The sequence below is a fragment of the Doryrhamphus excisus genome, chromosome 10 (assembly GCF_030265055.1).
Source record: "Doryrhamphus excisus isolate RoL2022-K1 chromosome 10, RoL_Dexc_1.0, whole genome shotgun sequence".
Classification (NCBI taxonomy): domain Eukaryota; kingdom Metazoa; phylum Chordata; class Actinopteri; order Syngnathiformes; family Syngnathidae; genus Doryrhamphus; species Doryrhamphus excisus.
The window spans coordinates 18,133,305-18,158,982 of record NC_080475.1 but is presented as its reverse complement, the minus strand read 5'-3'; the positions used below and the strand labels follow the sequence as shown (position 1 = coordinate 18,158,982).

The 25,678-nt window shown below is 41.5% G+C and overlaps 2 protein-coding genes across 4 annotated transcripts; one reads left to right on the top strand and one right to left on the bottom strand.

Annotated features, from left to right (window-relative positions):
* Positions 1-767: 767 nt before the first annotated feature.
* Positions 768-15,938, top strand: galnt6 (UDP-N-acetyl-alpha-D-galactosamine:polypeptide N-acetylgalactosaminyltransferase 6 (GalNAc-T6)). 3 transcript variants are annotated; one of them, XR_009131742.1, is made up of 11 exons: positions 768-1,479; positions 1,802-1,974; positions 5,336-5,485; positions 5,597-5,831; positions 5,917-6,034; positions 6,743-6,940; positions 7,008-7,139; positions 8,561-8,662; positions 8,738-8,896; positions 8,997-11,174; positions 15,358-15,938. XR_009131742.1 is itself a non-coding variant. In XM_058083237.1 (10 exons), the coding sequence occupies exons 1-10, from the start codon at positions 989-991 to the stop codon at positions 9,108-9,110; spliced, it is 1,872 nt and encodes a 623-aa protein (XP_057939220.1). In that variant the 5' UTR covers positions 768-988; the 3' UTR covers positions 9,111-12,636. The 3 variants fall into 3 exon arrangements, 1 of the variants encoding a protein (XP_057939220.1); XR_009131743.1 differs by lacking the exon at positions 15,358-15,938 and adding an exon at positions 12,356-12,632; XM_058083237.1 differs by lacking the exon at positions 15,358-15,938 and having other exon boundaries at positions 8,997-12,636.
* On the bottom strand, positions 14,555-25,533 carry zgc:158263 (ceramide kinase family protein). The gene is made up of 14 exons (XM_058083238.1): positions 25,425-25,533; positions 25,206-25,329; positions 24,422-24,517; positions 19,904-20,041; positions 19,198-19,326; positions 19,054-19,116; positions 18,831-18,977; positions 18,685-18,759; positions 18,271-18,423; positions 17,880-17,985; positions 17,429-17,532; positions 15,330-15,526; positions 14,935-15,248; positions 14,555-14,863 (listed from the first exon to the last, which is right to left on the bottom strand). The coding sequence occupies exons 2-14, from the start codon at positions 25,327-25,329 to the stop codon at positions 14,764-14,766; spliced, it is 1,746 nt and encodes a 581-aa protein (XP_057939221.1). The 5' UTR covers positions 25,425-25,533; the 3' UTR covers positions 14,555-14,763.
* Positions 25,534-25,678: the final 145 nt, after the last annotated feature.

The window sequence follows — 25,678 nt, the reverse complement described above, 5'->3', positions numbered from 1 at the left end:
TCACATGAATTTTATGACCTGGTATCAACTAAAATGAAGTAATCCAAATACATTAAATAAAGTTCCTTCAATACTTCCTTTACCAGACCTGATTTTACAAATTTCAAAATGTAGTAAATTGCCATGAGGGGACAGACTCTCCGATTTCCATTTATTGTTTTGTGTTGTGACAGTTCACTTTTCAGCCAGCAAGAGGCGCCATTTTGTTAACAGCCTCACCAAAATCAATCGGTGACGTCATCATAGGAGGAGGTCGGTTGCCAGGTTGGTCAACTTACTAAACATCACATTTTCACAATCATTAAATGTTTTTTTTCCAAATTAAATCGCCGAACAGCTAAATGGGAAGCTGCGGAAGCGGAGATGAGATGAGTGACAGAGTGAGTCAACTTTCTAAATGGAATAACTGTTAATTGATTTCGTTAATGATACTGTTATGTTACAGTACTTGCTGTGAATGTACAACAATTTATGCTATCAGTGTGCTTCATACAAAGCTTCTTCTAACATGAAGGGGCCCCTCTTGAATGACTCATGAGTACGGGGATAAATAAATGATGGCCAAGCTAAGAGAGAGTCAAGAGACAGACAATACTCTGTCTCAAAACAAGCACATATCCTGTATTGCGTTGATATCCTGTTTGGACCATCCAGGAAACAGGAGACAGTTGCCAAAACCTCTGTGGACTAAGTAGTTGTGACGTCACGTTTCAAAAGTCATCCATCTTGAGTCACACCATGTGGGCGTCAACATGCAGCCACGTGGCCTCAATATGGGCAGGTGTTGCTTGAAGAGAGGTGTGCTCCTGCCTCTTCTCCACCTCCCACTCTTTGTCCCACAGGGAGGCAAGGCAGGTGGACGAGGAGCTGCTGCCATGACACCTGAAGGCAGAGCGTGAGCGGTTGAACTCATCTGTCAGCGGTTGCTAACTGACGATTGCTACTTCCTCAAATCAGTTTTCTTCTGAAGCCTTGAAGGAGCTGAATCATGCGTCTTCTACCACGACGGCGTATGTCCCCTGTGAAGTGGGCTCTCATCGGGGGGGCTGTCTTCATGGTGGCCTTGGTGGTTCTGCAGAGGGATGCTGGCCCCTCACCCTCCGGTGACCCCTGGTTCCAGGAACTAGTGGACAAGAAGGACATGATGATCGGCATGGTCTGTGAGGCTGTCAACAACATTGGCAACTTCCAGATTGGTGCTCCGCCACCTCCTCCTTTACCAGACCTGGTGGAGCCCACCCAAAACATTGTTTGCCCTTCTGGCTTCTACAGCAAGGAGGAGCTCAAGCCTTACCTGGACAGACCACCGCAGGACCCCAACGCCCCAGGGGCTGATGGGAAGGGATTTCAAAAGGATGTTTTGTCACCAGAAGAGGAGAAGGAGAAGCAGACGGGCATGACCAAGCACTGTTTCAACCAGTTTGCCAGCGACCGCATCTCTCTCAGCCGGAGCCTTGGCGCGGATACGCGGCCTCCAGAGTAAGAGGAGCTTTGTTCGTTTGGATTTATCAGCGTTACACTAAGCAGAGTAGCAGTGCTGACACAGCCCAGCTCCGTTGATACCGGACCTGGGCTACTCTCACGGTGGTAAATGATTGACAGCTCATCTGTATCACGGAAATGGGCCCTCTAGTTCAGGGGTCAAAGTGTGGAACACTTAGCCTCTCCTTAAAGAATTATCTGGAGTATACTTTAGATAGTGCTCTGCTTACTTAAGACTCTGTGAAATCTCTCAACACAGGAACGACAAATCATTTGACTTTTCGCATTTTCTCTTTTCTCTCTCTAATCCACCCCCCAGATGTGTAGGGCAGAAGTTTCCCCGCTGTCCTCCCCTACCCACCACCAGTGTTATTATAGTGTTCCACAACGAGGCGTGGTCCACCCTACTCAGGACGGTGTACAGTGTCCTGCACACATCCCCCGCCATCCTGCTCAAGGAGATCATCTTGGTGGATGACTCCAGCACTGAAGGTATGAAGACGCAGTAAGACAGGGGTGTCCAAAGTGGGGCCTGTGGCTTCTTTTCTTAAACTTGTAGGCTGACAAACTAAATAATACAGTTTTTTTAATTTTTTTTAATTCGTTTGGGGAGAAACAATGTTACAAGAATAAAGTCAAAATATTATGGGAATAAAAACAATGACAAAAAAAATTACAGGCATAATTATTTTATGAGAATAATCATTTTCATCATAATCATAATCATCATAATCATTTTATGAGAATAACGTCAAAATATTAAGAGAAGGAACTCGTACTCTAAGAAGACAAAAGAAAATAAACTCGTAACATTACGAGGAAAAATAACATCATTTTTAGTAGTTTTCAGTCATCATATTATGAGAAACAAACAAAACAAAATAAAGTTGTCATTTTAGAAAAGTTAGGTTCACGTACTAAATGTACTGCAAAAAAGTTCAATGAGGATAATCCATAATAGAGATTGTACAAATTATTTATTTCTAAAACTCACTGATGTTGTAAACAACATCAACATTTCAAACAGCTAAAATGATGCACGCTAAGAATAACTAATTAACCAAAATGTCATACAGTCATTTTCTACAGGAGAAGACAATACGACCTCAGGCATGAACTAAACACAGTATTTCAGGATGTGGAATAACATTGTAGAACAGATTAAGTAAGGAACTTAAACAATGTACCAAGATAAACGAATTCAAGAAACAATACAATCAGTTCATGTTGTAAAATACAAGGAAGAAGAGTCTTGAGCATGTGTATCTGTCTCACCTTATTTGTATTTATACATTATTACACTGATTATTATACAGTATACACAGTGGTATAAAAAGGTTTGGGCACCCTTGGTCATTTTCAATATTTTCCTTTATAAATGACTGGTTGTTGAGATCATCCATTCCAGGTAAATATATCATATAGCAGACCAACACAGGGATAGTTGAGAAGGGAAATGAACTTTATAGAACTTTACGGAAAGTCTACAATCATTATTTAAACTAAAGTAGGCAGGTGCACCCCAACAGAAAAATTACATCAATATTTGCAAAACTAAATGCTTCCTATAGCTTCCAATGAGGGTCTGGATTCTGGTTGAAGATATTTTGGACCATTCCTCTTTCCAAAACATCTCCAGTTGAGTCAGGTTGGATGGTTTCCAAGCAATAATAGATTTTCAGATTTTCAATCATATTTTGGTCTGGGGACTGAGACGGCCATTCCAGAACGTTGTACTTGTTCCTCTGCATGAATGCCTTAGTAGAATTGGAGCAGTGTTTAGGGTCATTGTCTTGGTGGAAGTATCCAGCCAACTTCAACTTTGTCACTGATTCTTGAAGACTGTTGGCAACAATTTGATGATACTGACTGGAATCCATGCCACCTTCAACTTGAAGATTTCCAGTACCTGCACTGGCCAAATAACTCCAAATGTCCACAGCCCAAATAACTCAAAATGTCCAAATAACTCCATTTGACTTTCATCAGTCCACAGCACCTTATTCCAACATGAAGCTAGCTTGTCCAAATGTGCTTTAGCATACCTCAAGCCACTCCGTTTGTGGCATGTGATCAGATAAGGCTTCTTCCTCATGACTCTCCCAGAATAGCTCAATAGTTCTTGGCCTGCCACTTGGCCTGCCACTCCAGACTAGAACTGTTCCTGTGGTCTTCCATTTCCTCACTATGTTCCTCAGAGTGGAACCTGACAGCTAAAATCTCTGAGCTAGCTTTTGTATCCTTCCCCTAGACCAGGGGTCAGCAACCCGCGGCTCCAGAGCCGCATGTGGCTCTCCAGCCTCTTTGTTGCGGCTCCCTTTGCAATGCTTGAATATTTTTTAGCACCCGTGTGGTGAAAATGCACGTCTTTGTTATGAGTTTACAAAAATCCAACTTTGTGTGAGACCATGAATGCATCCTGACTGAGTTCTGACTGGTGACTGAATGAGCAGACAGGATGCTATCCAGTTCTCTCTGACAGGTTAACATGAAGGGAAATGAGTAATACTTTGAGTTATTTGAGTTATTAATTATTATTAATGAGTTATTTGACGATTCTAAAAAATAAATTAGAGCTCATTTAAAAACAAAAGTTTATCTCCAGTACTAGCAAGAGTACTCCAACTCGTCTTTTTTTTTCCCTCCAATGTTGTTTTAAACATACAACGTTTTGCGGCTCCAGGCTATTTTTCTTTAGTGGGCAAGTGGGTGAAATGGCTCTTTTCATAGTAAAGGTTGCCGACCCCTGCCCTAGACCATGATGTTGAACAATCTTTGCTCTCAGGTCATGTGACAGTTGTTTTGAGACTACCATGGTGCCATCTTAAATACCCTTTCTATGATTGGCTTCACTTGTGTATGCAGGTCAAGGGTCAATGAGCTTACCAAACTAATGTTGTGTTCCAATAATTAGTGTTAAAGGTATTCTAACCAATAAAACAACAAGGGTGCCCAAATGTATCCACCTGCCTACTTTAGTTTAAATAATGATTGTAGACTTTCTGTAAATCCTATAAAGTTCATTTCCCTTCTCATCTATCCCTGTGTTGGTCTGCTATATGATATATTTACCTGGAATGGATGATCCCAACAACCAGTCCTTTACAAAGGAACATCCTGAAAATGATCTGGGGTGCCCAAACTTTTTTATACCACTGTATTACTGCTTATTATGATAGTGAAAAAACATCTTACATTACTAAACTGTTATGTTACCTTATCACTGTTCTATGTAGTAAAAAAAAATCACAAATGGAATACAGGAAGTAATAAATGTACTGCAACAGATGTGAAATGGATGTGGGGTCAGATTAAATCACAATCAGAAATGGTTTATTGCCAGGTATGATCAAACACATACTAGGAATTTGTTTTGGTGAAGTAGGTGTAGACACATCTATAAAACAAGAATGAAAATACATAATATACAAAATAAACAGTATAAATATATGTACACAGTCTGTTTTTTGTTTGTTATTCCGGAAGTGCAGTCTGATTGGTTTTCCTAAGAGTCCAAATTGAGCGTTAATGTAACGCATATAGTGAGTGTCAAGTAAATAAGCTTAGTTTCTTCCTGTTCCTTTTGGACATGTGGAACTGTGGTGTATTTAAGTGTAACTTAATAAACCCATATAAAATAAAACCATGACTATAGGTTGAGGAAAAGTTACTAAAAACTACTCAGTACGTTGGTTAAATATTTGTTCCAAAGAGGTGTGTGAATGTTCTGCTCACTATGTGACCACTCCCTGGTTGATGGAATGCGTCATCTGTCCCACTGCCGTTGTTACTTTTAATAGGCGTCAACAATGAGCGTCCGCCAGGCCAACTTTTTGATGCTGTATTCCCGCAGAGTACCTGAAGAGCCACCTGGAGGAGTTTGTACGCGAACTCAAGATTGTCAGTGTGCTGAGGCAGCCAGAGAGGAAGGGCCTGATCACAGCCAGGCTGCTGGGTGCTAGTGTCGCACAGGGCCAAGTTCTCACCTTCCTCGATGCACACTGTGAGCAAGTTCACACAAATAACCACATGAACGAGCAGCGGCATTAGCACCCTTGGTGGCTGATGGTTCCATGTGACACATTCTTATAAGTACGACATTGTGCGGTTTCAGGTGAGTGTTTCCATGGTTGGTTAGAGCCGCTGCTTCGCCGTATCGTTGAAGTGCCAACCGCTGTGGTCAGTCCTCACATCGCCTCCATTGACCTCAACACGTTCGCGTTCAGAAAGCCCACTGCGACTGAGCGTGCTTACAACCGAGGAAACTTTGACTGGAGCTTAGGGTTTGGCTGGGAGCCCATCCCTGCAGATGCCCGTGATCTGCGCAAGGATGAAACCTATCCTGTCAAGTAAGATGATAATCTTAGACTGATTCCACCCTGGTCTCATTGGAGCCATTGATCTTTTTTTTTTTTTTACTTGTGAACATTTCAGAACACCCACTTTTGCCGGCGGTCTATTTTCCATCTCAAAGAGCTTCTTTGAACACATCGGAACATATGATGACCAAATGGAGATTTGGGGCGGTGAGAATGTGGAGATGTCCTTCCGGGTCAGTCATTTTATCCCGCCTTACACATTAAACAACAAATATGTGACAAATTCACTAGAAATAAGAGCAATGGAAGCAGGTATGGGAGGGAATTATGAAGATGAGCGATTGTTATGGCGACTGTTACCTGACAAACCAACCGCTCACTTGTACAGCGGCATTTTTGAAAATACTAAATCAAGCGGTTTGCGTGTAGGCCACACGGCTAGGAGACACAGGTTAGATTCTTCGCTCGGGCATCCCTGTGTGGAGTTTGCATGTTCTGCATGTGTGGGTTTTCTCTGGGTACTCCGGTTTCCTCCCACATTCCAAAAACATGTTAGGTTGATTGGATTCATTATGTTAATTAACCCAATTAACCTAACATGTTTTTGAATGGTTGTTTGAATGGTTGTTTGAATGTACCCCGCCTCTCGCCCGAAGATAGCTGGGATAGGCTTCAGTATGCCCAAGTTAGCGATCCATCAAAGCACATTCCATTGATTTCTGAACAAGCAGCATGAGCAGTCTGCAAAACATCTTCAGCAGCAATGACTCTCTCAAAGATATTTTTCACTCAAAGATATTTTTCACTTTCCTGATCTTTTATTCCGATATTTGTAAAATCAGTGAAACACTGTCGAAGCACAACATGCTTTTAGTTTGCTTTTAGTTTTGCATGAATTTACATAAACATAAAAACATTTGTCTTGCTTTTGTGTGTGACAGGTGTGGCAGTGTGGTGGTCAGCTGGAGATCATTTCTTGTTCTGTGGTGGGCCATGTCTTCCGGACCAAGAGCCCGCACACCTTCCCTAAGGGCACAGAGATCACTCGCAACCAAGTGCGCCTGGCCGAAGTGTGGATGGACGACTACAAGCAGATCTTCTATCGTCGGAACAAGATGGCTGCTGCCATGGCCAGAGAGGTCAGTGTGGGGAGTCACAGAGTCATACATATTTTACAAATAACAATGTTTTCTGTTTTTGTTGTAGCACACCTATGGAGACATCTCTGATCGTCTAAAACTGAGAGAGAACTTGCAGTGCAAGAACTTCTCTTGGTACCTAAACAATGTCTACCCAGAAGCTTTCATTCCAGATAAAATCCCTGTCAAGTATGGAGCAGTAAGTGGTGTTTTCTATAGCCTAAAAAAAACATAACACTCACAATTACAACTGCGCCAAATTCCTCACGATGCAAGGAAAACAGAGCAGAAAGGAGAAAGAAGTGGTTCATTGACAAATTATTTATAATTATTTTGTGTATTCAGTGTCTTGAAAAGGCTACATGGTGGATGAGTGGTTAGTGCGCAGGCCACACAGCTTGGAAACCTGAGTACGATTCCACCCTCGGCCATCTCTGTGTGGAGTTTGCATGTTCTCCCGGTGCATGTGTGGGTTTTCTCCGGGTACTCCGGTTTCCTCCCACATTCCAAAAACATGCTAGGTTAATTGGCCACTCCAAATTGTCCATAGGTATGAATGTGAGTGTGAATGGTTGTTTGTCTATATGTGCCCTGTGATTGGCTGGCCACCAGTCCAGATTGTACCCCTTCTCTCGCTCCAAGACAGTTGGGATAAGCTCCAGCAACTGAACTGTGTGTGCACGCGTGTGAATGCCTTCAAATGTCCTCTCTGCATAATCTCTTTAAAGCCCCAAGACTCTGTGGCTTTTCCCTTCCTGGTTGCTGTGCATCATGTATTTATTAATGTACAGTATTTCTATCGGAAAGTTGCAGGCCAACTTCTTATCAAAGGCAGTTCTCCACTTTGTGGCCATCTTTCCAGCTTAAAACTATTTTTTTATTATGGAGTTGCATCATCACCTCTTTTTGCCTCTAGTGCAAAAAAGGTAAAAGTGGGACAGTTGTCGGGGTGAAAAAACAGTATAATACATATACATAATATGTATTATTATTATAATACATAATACAATACATCTTTGGGAGCAAATGAGTTAGTAAATATTCAATATTTCAAGTTCATTAAGATATAAAGGTTAATGTTTTGTAAGTGATGGTGTCACGGTGTGTCGAGGGTTGGGCCCCAGATGCAGAGGAAGGCAAGAAGGGGTGGAGTCTTACAGTCTTTTAATCTGAAAAATCTAAGGCAACCTCCAAGAGGTTGCCGAACCAAAACAAGGCGGTGGCGAGGTAAAAAGGAAACAACAGAATCTCACCACTGGGCACTGCTAGGGAAAAACAACCAGCGTACTGCAGGAGGCTGGCTGGATGGCTAGGGAGAGCTGGGCTGACCTAAGCGCCAGAGGGCTAGCAGGTATCTGCAACAAGCAGCGGCCTTAAGTGGGCAGTAGAATTGATGGGCTTCAGGTGTGCCCAGTCCTCCCGCCTCCAGCCCACTCAAGGGCATCTGGAAAACACGGAAAACACAAACCAGAAGGCAGGGACTAGCAACCTGGAAACAGGAGCAGAACTGTGACAGATGGGGTACATAGCTTCACTTCAAATGGCTGAATGGGTACTGTATCAGCGTACAATTTTGTGAACCACTGCTCTACATGTCATGTATTGTGCCTGTCGCTTCAGATACGGAACGCGGGATCTAGAACCTGCCTGGATACCGGTGAAAAGAACACTGGAGGAAAACCCCTTATCATGTACAGTTGTCACAACATGGGAGGCAACCAGGTACACACAGAAATCTAATTGCAGACATCAGAATTGGAGATGATTTGCTGAGCAATCTGTTTATGTCTTCTACAGTACTTTGAGTATACTTCCAATAAGGAACTGCGTCATAATATCGGAAAGGAGCTGTGTCTTCATGCGGTGCCTCATCCGGCGCCCGTGAAGATGGAGAAATGTCAGCTGCACGGGAAGGGCACTAGTTTATCGCCACAACAAGAGTGGATCTTCACAAAGGTTGGCTGTTTCAATCCTTGTTTTCATGCTTCAATTCATTTTCATTTTATTTTTCATTCTTCAAAAGCCAATCGATATCTGTACAATTTGGCCTTTTCAGGAGAACCTTTTGAAGAATCCCAGCAGCGGAGAATGTTTACAGCTGAAAGGAAGCACTATTCAGATGGACAAATGTAATGCCGCTGACCTCTACCAGCAGTGGAGCTTCACTTGACCTCCTCTTCTGCTGAAACGTTCTGCTGAATACTTGACTTTGTACGGAGCGAGGAGCATTTGGTTGCAATGGGTAGCTCCATGACATTGCAGGACCCCGCCATGACTGACTCAGGGATACACAATGGTTTTATAATAGAAGAGCCAAGCCATTTGGATGGCTTTAAGATGGTGAAAGACAGCAATTGACCTTGGGAAAGATATGAGGTGTCTGGTTTTAAATTATTTTTATACTTTGCTGTTTGAGACCTACTGCCAGTATTGGGGTGGAGCATCGGTAACAAATGTGGCCACTAATTGTGGTGGGAAACGCTTTTGCTCACAGTTCGGACACTGTTAAATTGTTATTTACTGCTTGCTCGGTCCACATGACCAAGTACTGTTGGAAAGGCATCGGCTAGTCCAGCTGCATAGTGGCCCATGGTCACTAAACAGTCCAGTGTGAAATGACTTTGACATATTAAAATGCATTTCTTTTGCTGGTAGGGAATCAGGAACTCCAACCACTTGTGTCTGATTGTGGTGTCTTTAGGAATTGCTAGCAAGTAGCAAGCTTGGGGGAGAGCAGAGTGCTTATCAGGCTTACAGATACGCCCATATATGGAAGTTCTGTGACATCACAAAGGAGCAGTTTTGCCCTCTGAAACCGAGCATTTTGAGCCATCCGGAACTTCTTTCAGGACTACCTTCCAAATGCACAAACCTCATTATCTGAATCTTTGGCATCGTTTAGCACAGAATACAACAGGATAAGCGGCATAGAAAATGGATGGATGGATAGTTGGCATCATACTTTCAGCTGCCGTCAGGTTGAGTTCCCATTATGGGTGACATCAGATGTGATGGACAATTCATCCAAAAATGTACATGCCAGTTCAGATGATTACATTAAATTGGGGTTGCTGTGAATGTTTATTGCATTGAAAAACCTGCCTGTGAGGTTTTGCTGACGTGTGTAATGTGCAACTGTCAGCCAATTTACCACAGCGCAGGGTGCGCTTTGCCTGCACCAACAATAGACCAGGACAGAGCTGGTGATCTTTCAGGGCACCATTTGTTTTGTTGCGAAATTGTCACTGCGCCAAGCTGAAAATGTGGACACCTCCCCTGGTGTGCCATCACACCCATGTTGGCGCTGCCCAGTCTACCAAATTACCACTGCGTGGGGCGAGCCACGCTCCACCGCCCTGCACCACATCTGTTGTTTGGAGATGACTTGTTACAAAGTCTCCACTGTAACCAAAGCAAAAGACTTGATCTGAGCCTCTCTAATGTAATCAACCATTGTGCTGAGGGCGACAAACATTCCTGACCATTGTGTCAAATGTTTCTGAAGAACCTGAAAGGTGAAGTGACGACGCTGTTATACCTGCTCTGTCAGAACGTACGTTTGACAGTTAAGTAACATTCTCAATAGATCTCATAGGGAGGAAGGCTTCTTTTGCAATGCTAGGTGGCAGCATTAACACAAAGGTTTTGGGTTGAGGAAAGTTGGGATTTCAGTTGACTTTTCATCCCACCTTGTGCCATATATCCATACAGGCTGTGTTCGTTTTTTTTTCTTTTCTTTTCTTCCCACAGAAAGGGGTCGCCAGGATAGGACACGCTGTTATAACTCATTGTAGATTTTTATTTTATTTTATTTTTCAACAGATTTTTTTATCTCCACAAATAACAGGTTGTGGACCTGAAAATATAAAGGCTACGGTAACTTAAACATGTAGATAGTTATTTAATATACATCCATAAACAACAACATAGGTAGCCCAGGTAAGCATATCAAACATCACAACCAGTAAAGTATTGTCGTGTACTGTAGTTTTTGTAGTAACACCGCACATAGAAATCCATGAGTAATGACAGGTAAATAACTACATTACACAGCATGCAATGCTAAAGGCAAAAGCAACCAATCAGAAGCGGATACAGACCTACCCAGCACCACAAACAGGAAGTATATTCGTTTTTGTTTTTGTTTTTTTTAATTAGGAACGAATATAGAAAACATAAAAGCATACAAATGTGCTAATCTATACTATCACTTCAAACACATTCAAGGCACAAGGTAAACACACACAAAAGAAAAGATCTTAAAATGTACTTGTGTCACCTTTGGTGAATGTTACGGGGAATGTTAGATATAGGGTCCTTCATTTTTTACCTCTACATCAGAGAACTTGTGTATAATGGAGTTTCTATTTGAACGTATTGGATATAGAGTGTTATTCAAATGATTTAGTTTGTTTAGAAAATCTTGTTCATTTATATAGAGTAGTGGTAAATTAGGAGGAAGCAGACTTTCCAAATCAAGGAATCGCTTTGAATACTTTATTAAATTCAGATGTTCTGCAATTAATACCATGAGCTGGACAGAAGTTTTCATATGAAAACCAGTTGCCCTGATTATCCATGATTATCCATAAGATGCGATATTGACCAAATACCTTTATCCATCCAGTGTTGTGAAAAGAGAGATTTTCTTTATTACATATTATATTTATCTATTATTCCAGATGGGTGTTTGGTGTGGCATAAAATTATGGTTATACATCAGTTTTTTGCATAATAGAACCTGTTTGTGAAAGGATGACAACTTTATGGGTCGTTTTTCATATAGTAGTCGTATTTAAGGACTTTTTTTTTTCAAATAAACCTCTGGGGAGACAAAACCAAATACTATTTCTATCCATCACAAAAGATTTCAACCATTTTATCTTTAAGACAGCATTTAAACATTGGAAATCAATTGCTTGTAGGCCGCCTTCTTTATATTCTTTCATAGTTTCAGATTTTTTGATATAGTGAACTCGGTTTCTCCAAATGTAACTAAAGTTTAGTTGATTAATTGATAGTTTTATCTGGTCTAGACAGATCTTTGATTGATTGATTACCCTTTTTATAGTTTCCATTTGGATTCCATTACAATCAGTTGATGTTTTGCTTTACTATTATTGACAATATCAATAATTTCCTTTTTTGTGACATCATTGAGAAACAATGAATTAGGATTCATTTCTATTGTTTCATTCCTTTGCTCCCTTGTCCTGAATTTTGGATTTCCTTCTTTTGGACCAATATTTACAAAGTGGTATTTCAACTATCTCATTCATCTCATCTTTATTGGCGTTTCCAACCAAACAGAGAAAGTGACCCATTAGACAAATAATAATTAACAACAACTAATAACAATGATTAATATAAAGTTATAATCTGGCTGTATTCTCTGACTGTTCATTTTTTCTCAAGGAGGATGAGATCCCGCAAATATACCATCAAACGTTCTCCTATTTGGCCATGTAGAGCCAAAATGCTGATGGGGTTAGATGCCTGGATTAGCCTGCTGCTGTGTTTAATGTAAGTTGGCGTACGTCGGGAATGACGCGCATTGTGGTCTCAGATGGCAGGTCCGGTCGCTTGTGGTAGTGAAAGGGTGAGGCTCAATGCTAACAGCTATTCCAAGTGTAAACAAGGGACAAAAAAAACAAAACATGTTAATTGAACACATGTATTTTTCAAAGAACGTTGAACTGAATGCAACTTATTTGTAAATAAAGAACTTTAACTTGAATTCGTTCAGATTATGTGCGACTCAGCATCACTTTTTAGGTGCAGTTATTACCTGACGAGCGATACTGTATTTGCGCTCCTGCTGCAACAGCATGTTATCGTCACTGCCCACATTTCACCAGCGGGTGGTGCTACACTACACGACTTGCTTCACACTGTATTACCCACAAAGCATTGCACACACTGGCGTACAAACCAGCAATTTTTAAAGGGACCTATTATGCTCATTTTCTGTGTTTCGTATTGAGATGTGGACTCGCACAGAGAGCTCACTAGATCTTCCAGTATTTCAATGGACTTCTACTTTTATTCCATTCCAGACCCTGTACCTCCACTCCCTACAACATTTACATGACATTCATAGGTCGGGAAAGTGGAAGAATTATAATAGGTTTTATAAGAATTATAATTGATCCTTTTCTAGAGCAACAGTATTGGGGAAACTTGAGGTGCTCTGATTGATCGGCCACCGATTGGTATCGGCCATTATCAGTGAAAAGCACAGTATCGATATAGTCCGATACTTGCTTTGAAACAACGTTCAGAACAAGCATGTCTGCAGTGTGTGGGACTTCCCGTCTTTGTGATAGATGTTTTGCACAGTGCAAAACCTGCCACAAAAAATGTCTCACCGGGGTCAATTTACTTGCAAGTGTGGGCAAAATTTGGGGATGAGTACGGATCCTCAGTGCGGATTTGGGAGCATACAGACACTATGTAGCTCTTTTAGCGCAGGAGGAACTTTTGCTGTGTGTGGTGCTGCGTCGGGCTACGGATGACGTGTGACACGCGTGCCGTCTGCAACCACTTCTGAGCACAGTCGTGATTGGTGCACGTCAGTTTGGCTGTCTAATGAAGATGCAGGGAGATTGAAGAGGCTAGAGAAAGCAACAAAAGACAAAAAAAGGTCAAAAAGACAGAAAATGTGGCTAAACAACGTGATGCGTATCCGTTGCAACGCGGCACTGCGATACCACAATAGGAATCCCCTCCTCTTTATTAATTCATTGGTTTTTAAACCAGTTGGTCATTCATTATTTTGTGATTTTTTCTTGTAAATGTATTATTGCTCTTTAACCAAGCAAAATATGTTTTTTTCCGACTCAGTTAATCAACAAAAATTTCAGTAGAATACTCAATTACCAACATTTTCAATTGCTGCAGCCAAATTAATTTTTCCAATTCTTTGGCGCTCCCTTGAGGCCACAATGTGCTTAGCATTTGCCTATACCAGATCACCAGATCATTATTCTACCATAGCCATGCTTGACTGGAGGCAAGACCGAAATTATTTCGACAATAATGGCTGCGTGTTGGCTGCACGGCAGGCGAGTGATTAGCACCCAGGCCTCACAGCTAGGAGACCGGAGTTCAATTCCACCCTCTGCCATCTCTGTGTGGAGTTTGCATGTTCTCCCCGTGCATGCGTGGGTTTTCTCCAGGTACTCCGGTTTCCTCCCACATTCCAAAAACATGCTAGGTTAATTGGCCACTCCAAATTGTCCATAGGTATGAATGTGGGTGGGAATGGTTGTTTGTCAATATGTGCCCTGTGATTGGCTGGCCACCAGTCCAGGGTGTACCCCGCCTCTCGCCGGAAGACAGCTGGGATAGGCTCCAGCACAGCCGCGACCCTCGTGAGGATAAGCGGTAAAAAATGAATGAATGAATGCGTGTTGACTCATTTTCGGGAGATAGTACATAAAAACTGCCGTACAAGCTGTACTCTGACTTCTTTCAACTACTTTTGTTTGGATTATGGTGTATTCAATTAACACATAAATACCTTTTTGATGGTGTCAATCAAAAAATGAGCATATTGCATTGGATCATATTAAACTGCATGAGTATACGACAATGGTAAATAGTTATCTTTTATTGACTTTTACACCAAGGAAACATATAAATACAAACATAAACTCAAAACTAACAGCAAATAAACCTCGGAGTATCTTATTGTGACAACAAATTCACACATGTGAACATAGTATATTATTTCAATCCTTAAAAAAAACATTACAGTTACCTCTCTTCAGTCCATGCTCATTCTGTCCCGTCCCCTTTTCCCCTGGCCATGACCCTATTTGTCATCGTCTTTCACTTTTCACCAGTTTCTCGTTGCAACCGTGCTTAGCCGCTGCATCTTCTATGCCTCTGGCGTAGAGTCGTACCAACTGTCCGTGAATCCTGACAGACAACACTTCATGAGCAGACAGCAGAAGGAACGGTGCATAAGGATGTTTTAGCTATTAGCTAACCTGCAGAGGATATCAGTAAACGGTAGAATCTCTCCATCACAGTTCCACGCAGACGAAGTGGGGGCTTTCCTGCAGCACAGACCACAGAGGGGGGCGCATGTTGCCTTTGGACGTCCCCCAAGTTTCTCTGTGAAGTGCTGCTGAGATCCACTCCTGCATATGTCCTCCACATATCCTCCATCCTCTTCTTCTGCTGCTATTGCTTCTACTTCAGTTGGCTCTCCTACCTCCTTGTATGCGTCCTCTTCTTCATGAGACAAGACGGAGAAGCGAACAGCCCTCACTCGGTGGACTTCCACAAACGGCAGATCAAACTAAAAAAAATACAACAGGAAAAGACCATATAACCATATTCATAACCATATTCATTGTCATGACACAATATACAACCTTACCCGGTCCTGTGTGCTTGTATGCCTGTAGAGGTACTGGAGGAACGCCAGTGGGTGAGTGTCCCACACCAGGATGAGATCCCCTGTTCCGTCTGCCAGGTGAGCGGATGGAGAGAGGCCGAGAGGACTTCTGGGACACGAGCAGGACATACAAGTGAGAGACACACACCTGAACTTGCCCTCCACGCTCACCCAGTCACCTAATAGACACAAAGACACATTGTAGCGTAAACAGTAAAGGATTAGGACAGGACATTAGAAGCAGGTTAAAAATTCCTACATTTAAAAGTAACTTGCCTCCAATAATGATTGAGTACATGATGAAGTGGAAAGGCAAACATGCTCTCAGACTACATTGTCACGGTATATCACACAACACATCAGCAACAGAAGCAATATTGGAATTTTATACGTGTTTATACAGCTGATGAGTTCAGGGTAAACAGTACAGCAAGTGTATGGCTGATTAGCACAAACATTTTAAGGCAAAGCAAAGGTACATTAAAGAAAAACACAGATAGTTTATATATAAGGAAGTCCGTCTCTCTGTGATGTCACAAAGAAACGGTTTTACCACACCTTTTGAAACTGAGCATTTTGAGCCATGCCAAACTTTTATTACGGCTCACTTCCAAATGACTCACATCCCTAATATATATACATAATAATATCATATATATGCATACACACAGACACTGTACGTGTACATATACATATTTTGTATGTGCATGTGTGTGTGCACGTATCTAAAGAAATTGAGGAACAATAAAGAAAGTGATTGAGAATCTGGTAAAGGTTATGAAAGGCATTTCTAAGGCTTTGGGACTCCATCGAAACACATTGAGAGACATTTTTAATAAATGTCGAAAACAGTGGTGAATCTTCCAGGAGTGGCTGGCCAGCCAAAATTGCCCCATTTGGGTAATCGCGGCGACAACTCATCCAAGAAGTCACAAAAGACCCCACAACAACATCCAAAGACCTGCAGGCCTCACTTGCCTCAGTTAAGGTGAGTGCTCATGACTCCACCGTAAGGAAGACAATGGGCAAAAACGGCCTGCATGGCAGAGTTCTAAGATAAAAAACACTCCTGAACAAAAAGAACACTAAGGTTGTGTTCGAAACCGCATACTACATACTACTATTACATACTTCCATGCCCATACTATCCACACTCCATACTGCATACCCAATCCATCAGACAGTATGCAAAGCGTTTACACTACAGCGTACTACATGATAACCCACAATGCATTGCGCTCCTACCCGAGCTGAAATCGACAGGCTGAAGCTGATTTCACTTTCGCTCTAAACTCTTTGAATACATGTTACTATGGTGACTATGGTACCCATTATGTCATTGTCATTTTGACAATTTTGAGGATTTAATAAGCTTTGCTTCTTCCTAGGGCGGCACGGTACATTTTGCATCCTGGGTAATTTGGGTATGAGTAGTAAGCTGACGATACATACTCAACAGTGTAGACACACTGCATACTCAAAGCGTTAGTATGAGTAGTAGTTAGTATGCGGTTTCGAACACAGCCTTAGACTTGTCTCAATTTTACCCGGAAAACATTGCGATGATTCCGAAGACCTTTGGGAAAATACCTGTTGTCTGTTGAGAAAAAAAGTTGAACTTTTTGACCAGATGCGTGTCCCATTACATCTGGTGTAAAAGTAACGCTGCATTTCAGAAAAAGAACATCATAGCAACAGTAAAATGTGGTGGTGGTAGTGCGATGGTCTGGGGCTATTTTACTGCTCTCTGACAAATCGAAGCATGGATTCTGCAGTGTATCAAAAAATCCTGAAGGAGAATGTTCTGCCAGCTGTTGGTGACCTCAAGATGAAATAAACTAAGAATTCTGTAGCAGAAGAACACACCAGTAGTGGGCCACAAGCCACAAGGGCCACAAGTCCTGCACAGGACTTGATTGCAGGTGTGAAGGGTGGCCCAACCAGTTATTAGGTTTAGGGGGCAGTCACTTTTCCACACAGGGCCGTTTAGGTTTATATTTCAGGTTGAAGTAGTTTAAAGTCAACAGATTTCAACAAACGTGAACCATAATTACGATGTGTTTGATATTGTGTGTGTTTACCATCTGAGTCTCCACTGATCTGGCTGAGGTGGGAGCTGTAGAGCGAGCTAGCATCTGGAGTGTGTGGGAAAAGTCTTTCTGTGCTCCTGGAACATACATTGCACCTGAACGTGCACAGGCGTACACACACACACACACACACACACACACACACACACAGGATGGAAATATGAGACAATGATGGACTCAACCTTGACATCCATTCATAAGACAGAGCATGACAACCAGGTACAGCAGCACCGTAACGGTTCACCTTTCCTTGAAATCACCTGCATGCAACACCTGAGCCCCTGTTGCTCAGGGGCAACAGTTACTGTAACACACTGAATAATAACGAGCCTTCTGTTTCTCTTTACATTCGCTCATATTAAACAAATGAGGTCAACTGAAGGGGCAGAACGAAAACGAATCCCAGCTGCTACAATTGTTTCTTTGATATGTGCATTATTACCCTGCGAGACAGCGTGTTTTGTCCCTGGGGCTGGAAAGCAGTGGGTCAGCTGGCAGAAACTGAACTATGCCTGCATAGCTCCTGTTGTTCAGATATACCATCGTGCCTGGACAGAAAGGGACCAGCAATTAGCTTATGTGCAAAACTCCAAGGCCAAAAAGTTGTAACCAATGTATTATCAAAGGGCTAGGAAGACACGCTATACAAACAAATGTGCTGTTACATGTAGCCATTACACTTACTGTACATGAGGTAAAAAGAAATAAATATGGTGCAGACGAGCAACTCTATTTTAGAACTCCCATTCTTCCCAGCCCACGCAGTATAAGTTTTTTTAGTTATTTTAAAAAATAACTAAAAAACATATACTGTGTGTCCCCAAAGTCCATACCGGCATAGTCATATCTGAGAGGCCCCATCCAACGATGTTTTTCACTCTCTACCAGCACGTCACCATAGAAGCCATAGCCCAACAGGGACACAGAGTAGCGCACCAGAGTGTTGCCATGATGCACTGAGCACACGTCCAAAGGTTGAGAGTCCCCTGCAGAAACATTGTCAGGTTTAAGACGCCAGTGGTCACACAAACATATACAAAGTATGCACTTAAGGCTGTATATGAGTCATACTCAATGCCCAATTTTGACTTAAAGTGAAAATGACACTAGATAGATAGATAAAATTTTTAACTTTAAATATTTGACTTTTCTTTTTGCCGTGGCTTAACAACAACTTTGTTGACCCACGACTACCGGTATTTATTTATAGAAACAGGTGTCCTATTTCTTCTTTGTTTCGTACCTACCAATGATGATATGCAAAGCTGAAGTGACGGGGTCGATCACCCCCACAGTAGCGTAACACACACAGTCTGTGGAGCCTACGGGGACAACACACTGCTGTCAGTTCGACTTGAATGCTTTGGCAAAGACTTCCAACGTTAGTTACCACCTGCAGGGATGATGCCAATGTGAAGCGGACAAGGTTGTAATGCCACAGCAGGATCATTCTCGCAGAGGCCAGCCTCTTGTTGTGTTCGTCCAATCACACCATGGAGTACTTCACTGAACATGCCATCCCCACCCACACACACCACACTGTTGTAAAAACACAAACACAGAGGTTGTGCTTGCAGACATTGCTCGGGTACGGTTAAAAAATGAGCACACTTTCCCATCAAAGCCCGTCAAGTCTTTCTTCAGCAAGTGGTCTCTCGCCTGGTTTGCCCGCTCAGTTACTAACAAGGCATGAAAGGAAGCATAAGCATGACACAAACCTGGTAGAACGATTATAAAACATGAAATAGTATATTTCGTACCTATAACATGGCAGCTGATGCCAGCCAGCTCAAAGATAGGAGCCACTAGAGAGTGATATATGTCTCTTCCTCTCTTCTTCCCTCCAAATGGGTTAATAAACACCAATAAACTGCTGGGACGCAAAGGACCTATGAAGGAGAAGGATTCAAATACAATACAGTATATACAGTACATGCCAAATATGAGTACATCCTAAACATATCTGCAAATATTTTATTATCTATTTTCATTGGACACCACTAAGGAAATAACACTTTCAAACATTGTCAACAGTGTACAGCTTGGATAACCGTGTACATTTACCGTCCCCCACAAAATAAATCAACACACACTGGCAATTCAATAGAGAACACCTCTTGTGAAAATTGTGCCCAAAGTAGCAATATTTAGTGTGGATACCAACAATGCCTTATCTTTCTTGGGTATGCAGTTTGGGAGAAGACGACGTCCGATTGGGCACAGTCAGTACAATTTTACATAGAGATGTACTCACTATTCTTGCTAGCAATTAAGACATTCATGACTGTGTGTGGAATTTTCAGAGGATTGAAAATTTGAAAAATTACAACAATCTATCCAAGCTAAATAAAATATATAAAATATATTTTATATATATAAAATAAAATATTTGCATACATCTGAGTGGTATACTCACTTTTGTGACTGTGACCTAAATCAGCCTGGTGGCTAAATTGGCATCCTTACTGTGAGTTTTGAGAGCAGCTCTTAGATGTTTGGTCCACTGGTCTCTGAGGGCACGGCTAGGACAGCTAAACTGGGTCCGGCTCAGTCTCCATAGCACACCATTAGCCCCCCTACGTCTGATACGCTTCACATAGAAAACTGGAGGGGAATTAAAGATGGATATTAAAACCATGCTGTCCCTGCTTAATGTGTAATATTACAGTGAGGAAGCACACTCACAAGACGGGAAATTATTTTAACGAAATAAGAGAACTCCTTGTGAACTATTCAATCTACTTTGACTTTATTGACAAAGTACATCTGCAATCAGTACGCTCATTGGTGATGAAATAAAGGGGGCGTGATGTTTGAATAGAACTCTCACAAACCTACAAAGAGGTGAAGCAAATGTTCTATGGTGAGCTCCTCAACATCAGCTGGTGCTATACCGTTTGTGTGTACAGGGATGGGTGGGGGATCTGTTATTTTTAATGTAGGCACGTGTTTAAGGTTATCTTTACCCTCTCAACATTATCTTTTTGTGGATGGTGATGGCTAGACAGGCTAATATTCTGAGCTGGAATGTTAAGGGTTTGAACAATATCGTCATAAGGAAAAAGGTATTCACGCATCTTTAACGGTTAAAGGCGGATATTGTTTTCCTACAGAACACCCATTTGCAATTTTCCAAGCACTCTAAACACGGGGAACAAGGGGAACGGCCATCTTTTTATCTCAAAACTTATCACATACTACAGTATTAATTGGCCCTGTACCCTAGAAACCGCCCATGAATGATATGGGAAAAGGCCGGAATGATACTGTGTCAAAGCCCAGGGCAGTGATACTGATAAAATATAGAGTTTAACCATGTCCAGTATCAGCCCCCGTAGCTGTCCACCACAGAGCGTGCTGCTCTGGTATCGTGCCCGTGAAACAACCAATCAGAGAACAGCGCACGAGCGTGAACACACAGCGTTTGTTTTGCTGCCGTCTGTGCTCTGTCAACATGTCAGCGGTTGACACTCTTATATCTATTATATCTACATGTATTATATCTTTCGTTTTTCCATATATATATATTTATAGGTTATCACATGGTATGATACTGGGCCTGATACCAGACAAACCATGTGATGATCTTATTATCACATACTATTTAATCATGAGCTTTATTACATGTATTATATCTAAACAGTGTAAACACAACAATTGCAAAAATATTTCAACAATAATATTTTATCAACAGTCTTATCTTATCAATGTCTGACAATTAAAGTTCCATTAATCAAGTTTGGGTTTTTTGGTGACTGGAGAAGCACTAGGCACTAAGCACTCGTGTGCTGTTCTCTGATGTTGTTTCACGGGCACGATACCAGAGCAGCGCGCTCTGAGTGGACAGCTACAGGGGCTGATACCGGACATGGTTAAACTCTATATTTTATCAGTATCACTGCCCTGGGCTTTGACACAGTATCATTTTCGGCATTTTCCCATATCATTCATGGACAGTTTCTAGGGTACAGGGCCAATTAATACTGTAGTATGTGATAAATATAGATATAATATATATAATACATGTAATAAACTGAAAATTTTCTGGAAACAAAATGGTCTTTTGATTAAATAGTACGTGATAATAAGCTCATTATTAAATAGTATGTGATAATAAGATCATGCTAACATCTACACTCCCAGTGTTCCCTTTTTGAACGGATATTTCTAAGCTCCCCCAGCTAAACCCAAGATTCCTAATCCTAGGGGGTTGACTTCGACTTCTCCCATGTCCACCATACCTACACTAGGATCGACCATTTTTTTGTAGATGACAGGATCGTCCCCCAGATCAGTTTGTGTGAATATCAAACAATAGTTGTTTCTGACCACGCCCCTTTGCTAATGTCAATGAACTTTCCTGGAATTCTGACACCACCCAAAAGCCACTGGAAATTCAACTCAACACTTCTCTCGGGTGATACTTTTATTAAGTTCATGGAGGAACAGATTTCCTTTTTCCGGCACCAAACATGTCAGCGCTCACAGTCTGGGATACGCTCAAAGCCTCAATGAGAGGCCAAATAATTTTGTTTACAGCTAATATGAAAAGGAACTCACAAAAAGGACAATCAGCCCTTCTGTCTGGAATCCGCGACACTGATAAAAAATACACCCAACACCAGACCCCAGAGCTCTACAAGAAAAAGATTGGCCTCAAAATCAAATTCGACCTTTTGTTAACTCACCTGACACCGAACATTCTCTTAAAAAATAAAAAAGTAAAACAGTTTTATATAAGAACATGTGGAGAAATCGGGGAAGTTACTCGCTGATTGGCTAAAGGGACGCAGAGCCAAACAACTTAAAGATGAAAGTTCTGGTAATGGGGAAATCACTGAGATTAATAATGCTTTTAGGAACTTTTACTCTCGATTATACTACTCTGAGTTTGATGGGGATTAGGTGAAAATTAGTACATTTCTCAGCCCACTACCCATTTCTCCTGTTCCATCAGACGTGATTAAGAAACTAGAAGCTCCGATAACCCAGGCAGAAATAGTTCAAGACATTTCCTCAATGCAATCTACCAAATGCTATAAACAATTTTCAAAACCCCTTTCAACACAATTTGCAGACGTTCTACTTGAATCTCACCAGCGTGGATTTCTTCTACCTTTGTTGACGGAAGCAGTTATAACATTTATATCGAACAAAGAAAAAGACCCAACACATTTTTGATTACGGACGGTAAAATCCTAGCTAAAGTTTTAGGACTGGAAGAAGCCTTTCATCACATTATATCCACCGATCAAGGTAATTCGTTTTCCAATATCTGTAACCTCCTCAATGTACTCTATATGGCTGAATAACGACTGAATACCAGTGTATTGTTTCTATTGATGCTGAAAAAGCATTTGGCCGTGTTGAGTGGAGATATCGTTTTTCAGTCTCAAACGTGGGACACGCCAAGGCTGCCCACTGAGTCCAATTCTTTTTGACATAGCTATTGAGCTGCTGGCGATTGCATTCAGGCATAACACCGGCAATTTGGACATCAATAGGGGTGTAATAAAACATAAGGTCTCCCTCGACGCTGACAATCTTTTACTATATATTCCAAACCCAATAAATCCCTGAAGCTCAGTGCTATTTCTGTTGAGCACATTCAGTCCCGTCTGTATACAAAATTAACATCCACAAGACAGACAAAGCTGTTCCCGGTAAACAGTGAGGCGCAGTATTGAGGTCACTCATAAGTTTGAATACCTTTATGAAAAATATTTCATCCCTCTGCAAAACCAGGTTAAAACTTCCCTCAAACAGTGGTCACCAAAGTTTACTTAATTATTCCAATGTTTCCCTGTCTTTGTTCCTAAATCATTTTCCGTCTCTCTGGACTCTATTATCTCGACATACATCGACTACTTCTCGACTGCTTAAATGGAGTGGTCTGGCCCCGCCGACACACATCCAATGGCTCATCATGTAAGGCCTTGGTTGAGAGAAGTTAAGATTCTCAGTTAGCAGCTCAAAGGGCCAATTTCAATGGGACCTGGCAACCTGTCTTTACCTAGTTCCATGACAGCAGTGAATGCTTAGCACGAGGTTGTACGTTTTCATTTTGCCTGCCATCTACATTTTGTTTTTTGTTTCTTGCTAAGTTTTTTTTTTTTTTTGGGGGGGGGGGGTTGCAATGTCTTAACACACGCTGATACCACTCATTTCCACCCATATTTGTTGATATTGCTGATACATGCCGTTCTGTATGTTCAGTGTGGAAAAATGTTTGACACAAAAAAACAATGAATTAGTCAATTAGAGGTAAGCCAAAAGACTTCACTTCACAAAGATTTGTTGTACTATTTGTTTGTTGTTGAAGCAGCATTTTAAAGGGGATCTGCACTTCTTTCCCTTTTCTGTGCATCATAACACAAGAAAACAAGTTACTATAAGCGAGCAAACAACGAACGTCATTAGCCACATTTACATGAGGAGTTTTTCCTCTGTCCAAATGGAATCTTTTCGAATGACTTTTCCGAAAACAATGGTATCCATGGAAAGGAATATTCCACCGAATAGTCAATGGGGTATGTGCAGTAAAGTGTAAACATCAACATCATGTGATACCGACTTCCCCGAGTTTTTCTTTCACTTGTTGGAATAACTCTGTATTGCCAGTTTTACATTCGTCCAGTCTTGAAATTAGTTTGGATCAAAAACAAACTTTCCGCAGCAGTCCAGTGCCGATTGCTGGCCTCCATTTTTAAAATTGAAGAACGTCTGGAGCTGCATGTTACGTTACATCTGAGAATGCGCTGAAAGAACGCACCCGGGATAAATTTAAACAGGAAAAGATCAAATTCAGTCTTGCACAGAAAAGGGAACGAAATATGTGTTTATGTTTCACATAAGGATTGGGAATGATGAGCAAAATTTAAAAAAAAATCAGCAGCTATGCGGGTCATTACGCCTGGAATGAAGAAGATCGAATGCCATATTACAGCAGTTATGCAAGTGACAAATAAACAGTCTTGAACCCACCGGTGAAGATTTTATCTGTGTCCACTGCAGACTTGTGGGGCAGGATGTAAACCTGTCCATCCTCCACACCAACGATGTCCGCCACAAACACTGAAACTGACACATACAGAACAAACAAAAAAAAACTTGCAAAAAGTATTGGTCAAACTGCTGTGTTAAAGGGATATGCATATTGTTTAGAGAAGCCAAACTCTTAACTTAACTGTCCCCAGCAACTAGCTGGAACTACTTTCCTCTGCACCCAAATCCCACCAGAACTGGGCTCATGACACCAAGGGGAGAGAGAGTCGCTGGTGACGGACTTCACTGGTTATGGGGGTGTCATACAACTTCATGTCCAAAAAATCCCAACTACCCTTTTCTCTATCTTTTTTTTACATCCAAGGTGTTAAACATGTGTCACAAAGTCTTCTTTCTTTCAAACCAAAGTCATTAAAACCTCCGTTCAGCATCCCAAAAGGAACATACACACATTTACTGTCAATAATTTATGATGACAGGGTGGAATGGAGATAATTGAGATAACCCTTATGAAATGCAGCTTATTGACACAGCACACACAGACTGCTTCACTTTCATGCTGTTCAACTTGTTCTGCATGTTTTCTGTCGTCAGTTATTATTTTAAGTTTAATTACTGCAACCTGTCCCTGTCATTCAGTCTTTACCAAAGTCAAGTTATCTTACAGCTACTTTTAATGGGAAAACGTGGTTGTCACTGCACATGTTTTACGGCATTTTATATAGTATTCTGAGTTATTTCAGGGAGTGAAAGGGTGACATACTTGTTTTCTTATCGCGATTCTTCTTATCTACCTCGGTCCAGTTGAATTTCCAGCCAGTCAGCACGCCTCGGTATCGTTTATTTCCAACCCACAAGCTTGACTCCAGCGTCAACACCGGCTCCATCTGGACAACAGAGCACACTATTAGGCGGTTGCTCTCCGACGGTCCTCAAACGCAACTTACTTATCAACTCAAATCATTAGGAATGCCCTACTCACCCAGCCACTATCCAGCACCCCGGCAGCCTTATCTCAAACCTATCATCTGCCTCCGGATGAAAATGGAGACGCGATTAATTCATGAAATGCTGAAGACACCGCCCCAAACACAGGTGTGTTTCTTTCTTTTATTTTTTTTAAAAAGGCCCCACCCCTCAAAAAGTACACCGGGCTAAGTGGATGGCTTTCGTTTATCTAATATATTATTTCATAACATGGAGTGTTTTGTTTATTATTTGGTGTAAGAATGGATC